The sequence below is a fragment of the Lactuca saligna genome, chromosome 7 (assembly GCF_052625555.1).
Source record: "Lactuca saligna cultivar CGN05327 chromosome 7, ASM5262555v1, whole genome shotgun sequence".
Classification (NCBI taxonomy): Eukaryota; Viridiplantae; Streptophyta; class Magnoliopsida; order Asterales; family Asteraceae; genus Lactuca; species Lactuca saligna.
In genome coordinates, this window is record NC_136423.1 from 177,446,720 (window position 1) to 177,452,951 (window position 6,232).

General features: G+C 37.9%; 1 protein-coding gene across 1 annotated transcript; it reads right to left on the reverse strand.

Annotated features, from left to right (window-relative positions):
• Positions 1-5,292: 5,292 nt before the first annotated feature.
• Positions 5,293-5,943, reverse strand: LOC145007492 (uncharacterized). Its single transcript, XM_078966421.1, has one exon. The coding sequence runs from the start codon at positions 5,941-5,943 to the stop codon at positions 5,293-5,295; it is 651 nt and encodes a 216-aa protein (XP_078822547.1).
• Positions 5,944-6,232: the final 289 nt, after the last annotated feature.

Here is a 6,232-nt window from a genome sequence, read left to right on the forward strand (position 1 = left end):
TCACCGTTCGGGCGCTGGCTGACCGTACACACTGTTCCGCTCTGGTTTCCTCTAAACCTCTTACTCTTTTTAGAAAATTTAGTTTTATTGTTGAAAATTTCTCAAATCCTCAGTTTGAGTTCAGATACGCCCGAAGGTGCATCCGAGTCCCTCAAACCAAGACTCTGATACCAACTTGTAATGATGAGATTTTCAAAACAAAATTTTCATTTTTCAAAAACCAAATATATATATAAAATATTCTCAAAAGTATTCCACAATAGTTATCAAATCAAAACATATCCGAAGATCACAAATCAAATCTCCTCTCTGTGTGTACGGGTCACGCCGACGCCTTTCCACGGTCCTCGCTAGTACCTGAAACACATAACACAACAACTGTAAGCATAAATACTTAGTGAGTTCCCCAAAATACCACATACAACACATACGCCAATCGAGGCTACTGTACGACCCTCCGGTCGATGTGTCTCAGCGGGACCCTCCAGTCCAGTAGCTCGTTGGACCCTCTGGTCCGGTCATAGCTCGTTGGGCCCTCTGGCCCGGTCTAAATCGTTGGACCCTTTCAGTCCGGTCTGTATTGTTGTACCCTCCGGTCTGGTCTATACCATCATATAACATACATATATATCACATAGCACATAACTCATTCGTAACACATAATCTCATACATAGCACATAGGACCCTCCGGTCAACATAGAATACCACTCTAGTTAACGTATAGTGAGAAGACTCACCTCGTGTAACTCGGTAACTCGGAAATCTCGGACTCCATGAAATAGGATCTAGCCTCCGCCTCAAAATGAAGCTTCTTTCACTGCTAAACTCGAATCCAAAAGCTTGAGCTCAAACTCTTCCTCCTCCAAGGCTAGCACTTTGCTCCAAATGGCCAAGAACACAATACTAAGCCCCCCTAGACACTCCCTTGCTATATGAACGAGATTTAGGGTTTTGAAATGGTAAAGCTCTTGAAAAGGTGGCCAACAAAAGGGCCTTAAGGTTGCTTAAATAGGAAGGCTCAACATATTAGGGTTTCTCTTATGGGCTGGGTATGCCCCGCGTACACATTAGTATGCCCCGCGTACCTAGCGACCCTTCCCGCTCAAGACACGGATGAGTACGCTGAGCGTACACCCCGTGTACTCGCCAAACATGCATTTCCTTAACAAGGGCCAAATGTGCCCCTTGCTCAAAGATGAAGGTTCATAAGGTATACCTGATTTTTGGGATGTTACAACATCTCATCGTCAGATGGACAAAGAGGAATTCTTGGTAAAAAGACTCGTTTTCCAGCATGTTGGCCAATAATTATCTCTGCATCAATGACATTTTGTTAGAAAGCTCAATATATCAATCTAGTGCCATTACATAACCCATTTGAAGGATCGATATTTCGCAAAAGTATTACTGGGCACCCAGTTTTTAACCGAAGATAATGAGGGGGTACGGCACTAACATTTAGCGAGTTAAAATATTCCATTTAATATAAGTTATTTTTGTCATCTTCCGCTTCATCAAAACTGTAGTAAACTTTTGCATGCCAGAAAATCGTTCGATCAACTTATTATTAATCTCATCAACACTTTCATTTTTAGTTGACAATATCGCCCTCGAAATGATAAATTTTGAATCGGCGCCATTGGATTGCAAAGAAGGAAATATTGCTTCAATCTGAGCGTCCACTAAATTAGGTTTATCAGTGTATGGAATGGACATGTTATCAGGTATACGAATAAAGGAATCATCCAATCTTTCCACATTTCCATTACCGACTCGTAATAAAAAATCAGAAAACCATGGGTCATTTATCACTCTCATGTTAATATTTAATTGAAGCCTTTTAACTGAAGCCCATAGAGGTGACATTCATAAGCTAGATGTAACAACCCGAAGTTGTTCATCGCCAAAACGTGTTCTACCCGAAAAATTCACCGTTATCAAATTCGTTCCGTTTTCACTTTGGATTAAATTATTTAAACTTATATGTTTATTATAATTTAATGAGTGTCCAAACCCCTTTGGAATTCATGAAATTAACCCAAAAGTGTTTATTTCAAAAAGTTAGAAACGTTCCCGCCGGGTTACGGTAACTTAATCGGGTGCGACCAAAAGCCCCGTTTAATGTCGGTATCGGGTAGAATTCCACTGTGTCCAAGTTTTAGGACCTATATAAACGTGTTTAAGCACCAATTTGAAGCTTTTTATTCCTCTCTCTACTCTCTCTCTAACCTCTCTCCTAAAATCCAAGTTTAAGGGTCCAAATCATCAATTTTAGGCTCCAAATCTTTGAGGTACTTTCCCTAGCTTGTTATGTAACCTCCCTAGCCTTCAAATTCGAGTTCAACACATGGATTAGGACCACATTCATGAGTTTACGGCCCTGGAACCATCCTAGGCCATAAACTCATATAAAATGGGTTTTGGAGCACAAAAATCCTTCCTAAACACAATTGGACCTTAGATATGGCTAGATGGCTTCATGGAATGGACTTATAACATTTTAAACATGGATATTGAGACATTTGAAGGATTTTACGGCCAAGGAACATGCTTGGGCCGTAAACTCATATATATGGGTTTTTTATGACCTTAAACCCTTCCAAAACCTCAACAAGACATGGATATGACTTCTAGAATAATTGCTTTAGCGTTGGAACACTTTAAACATAATTTTTGGGGGACTTATATGAGTTTATGGCCAAGGCTTGTGCTTGGCCGTAAACTCCTTAAAAATGGGTGTAAATTCAATTTCAAGGTGTTAGAAAGCCATCCAACACCACCAAAAGCCTTGGAATAAATCATAGGACCAACCAAAAATAGTTTAAGGACCTTAAACACATCAAAACCCCACATTTGAGAGTTTACGGCCATAGAACATGCCCCATGGCCGTAAACTCCTAAAAGTGTGTCAAATGGTGCACAAAATTCATTTCTAGGCTTGTGGGAATTTTTAGAATCACATGTGATTAGTTTTAAGACCTTAAAAACACTTATTCAAGAGGATATGAGAGTTTACGGCCATAGACCCCATGCTTAGGCCGTAAACTCCCTTAAGTGTTGTATTTGATGATTTGAATTCAATCCAAGCCTTAGGTAAAATTATTCCAAGCATTTCCCAAGTGTCCATATCCATTTGTGACCCATTAAACACCATAAACCACCCCACCATGAGTTTATGGCCGTAAACTCATGGGGAATGGGTGTTATGGCCGAAAACTCCATTTAGAAGTTTACTCTTGGGGAGTAAGCTCATTTCCTAAGTCCCTCGCATCATTACATGTCCTTAAACGCCACCCGGGTCCCTCCAAACACTTGTATAGGAGTGTTTTCGCAAGTAGAAGTAATTGTCCTTATCAAATAATCAATCTAGGTCCTAATTAGATACAAATGTGTATATTTACATTATACTTAGGAACATCGTGCGTTTGCAAGCCTCGGACCAACGTTTAGCATCCGAAATCGTCACATTTCTCGTTCGGTGAGTTCATACCCCTACGCCCTTTTCCGTGTTTTTCAATGTTTTCAGGGGGGGAATACAAGCAAACAATAACTGTTTTCAAATCATAACATTGATATGTTTCAAATAATATCTGGCAAAATTATAAATACTTTTACTCCTTATGTATTATGCTGAGCATAAGGAATGATTTATCAATTACAACTAAATGGATTTTAGTTAAGAAAATAACCAAACTAATCAAATTATTATGGGAATAATTTGGGGTTCTTTATTGTTCGTTTTATCATGTACTAATATGTATATAAAGTTCTTAGATAAACTATGTCTGATTCAGTTTATCTCCGTATCATTTGAATGTATTGCCAGATAGTTCCATTGTATGTATTTATATTTGTTGTATTACGTTTCATAATCTTTTGTATGTTGATATCATATGAGAACCCTGTGAATAGTTTAGTACTAGTTTTTGAGGTAGTCACTACCCTTTATTGATGATCAGTAAATCCTCCCCGGAAGTGTAACCAGAGTCTCCTGGAGGGAGAGCGAGGAATTTGTGAATAGATCTATTCGGGACTAACAATCCCACACCTTAACTGTTAGCTACAATTAGGCGGGCATGCCTGGGATGACAAATTTCTGGATATCATTCGACGTCTGACAAGCGTCAAGGAGGTCTCGTTGTTGTATTAGCATGGTTACCCGACTCACAACATGTATTAATATAAGTTTATTCACAGTATCGTTTTGACTTTGTTTCGATTCCGTATCTACTTTTTATATGGTATCTATAACTTGTACGGGATGTTTTCCCCATGATTTTTAACTATATCTTATACGGGATAGTAATCCCATGGTTTTGTATCTATAACTTGTACGGGATGTTTGCCCCATGGTTTTTAACTATATCTTATACGGGATAGTAATCCCATGGTTTTGGATCTATAACTATTACGGGATAGTAATCCCATGGTTTACACCTATATCTTGTCCGGGATAGTGATCCCATGGTTTTCAATCTATATTTATTTCGGGATAGTAATCCCATGATTTCGATCTATATCAAGTACGGGATGATAATCCCATGGTCTAAATCTATATCTTGTCCGGGATAGTAATCCCATGGTTCCCAATCTATATTTTCATATATATCAAAATATCTTGTGTCTAGTCCGGGATGGTAGTCCCATGGTCTTAAATCTGTATTTTCATATGTGTCAAACTATCTTATATCTCGTTCGGGATAGTGATCCCAAGATTTTCAATATATAGTTTTGTGTATTAAACTATACTCTGTGTTATTCAATCTTGCATTTAGGAAAATATGGGATTTTCCTGGGGTAAAATACATCACATAATCGAATTGGTAACAAATGATAACTAAACTAACTTTACATAAGAAAATATGGGATTTTCTTGGATAACAAACCTTTTCGGAAAACTAAAGGAAACCGATACATTTTCATAAAACAAAACCGCTTATGAACTCACCAGCTTTATGCTGATTTTCAAACCGTTTGTATTCTCAGGTCCAAGTTAGACAGGTACCCGGTGATCTCTTTTGGTGAAGACGGAGTGCGTGGAAGACTTGTCTCGTTTTGTTCATATGATATATGTATAACTTTTGTACAATTTACTTTTGAAACAAATGTAAACTTTCATATATATATATATATATATATATATATATATATATATATATATATATATATATATGTAATGTAATGGTTGTTTACTGTGATTACTATGTACATTGGATTTGATACACAACGTGGAGTCCACCCCGGAAATGTTTCCGCCTTTATTTTCGAGGTGTGACACTAGATTCCACAATTTATGCTCGAGTGCCACGTCTCACGACGGACAACACTTGTCTAAAGTCACCTCCCATAACCATTATCTTTCCACCTAAAAGGAGCTTCTCATCTCTGATGTCTTGCATTGTCCGATCAACTGCTTCTACCGACTGCCTCTTAGCCATTGCTGCTTCATCCCAAATGATTACCTTTGCCTCGCGAAGTAGCTGAGCCTTCCCGCTTTGTTTAGTGATCTTGCACATCGAGTTATTATCAAGGTTGAGGGGAATTCCAAATCGTGAATGAGTTGTTTTCTCTCCTGGCATGTTTTTAGCCGTAACACCTGACGTGGCAGTTGCAAGTGCAATAAGACCACATGCACAAATATTGGCCAACAAAGCTTTGTACAAAAATGTCTTCCCAGTTCCACCGGGACCATCTATGAAGAACACACCCAGAATATTTTCATCCACATGCCTCATTATCTCATCATATGCAAACTTCTGGTCTAGATTGAGAGAGTCCCGCGCAAGTAAGTCTTCATTTTCCACATTTATACAGTATTCTTCTAGCACCTCACAATAGCCTCTTGATTGTAAATCGATGTGTGCACTGACATTTGGAAGGTCGTAATCACTAAGCTTTTTACTCATAGATTCTATATTTATGATGTTAAATGCTTCCGGCATCCTCGGTTGGAACTCTATGTTGCTTAATTTGATTGATATCAAAATGTTCACTGAAAAGCAGATAAAAACTATTAAAACGTATTGATTTATTAATTTTAATAACACTACAACTATTATTATTTTTCTATAAAAAACTTACTTGAATCAAATGAACCAATTTCACCCGAGAAACAAATATTATATACTTTCTCTTTATCGCATAGAAAGTCTTCACAATCCGATGGCGTGTTTGGTCGGTTATATATAGTTTCATCTTTATTATATTCCCCTATTTATAATCAAATATTTC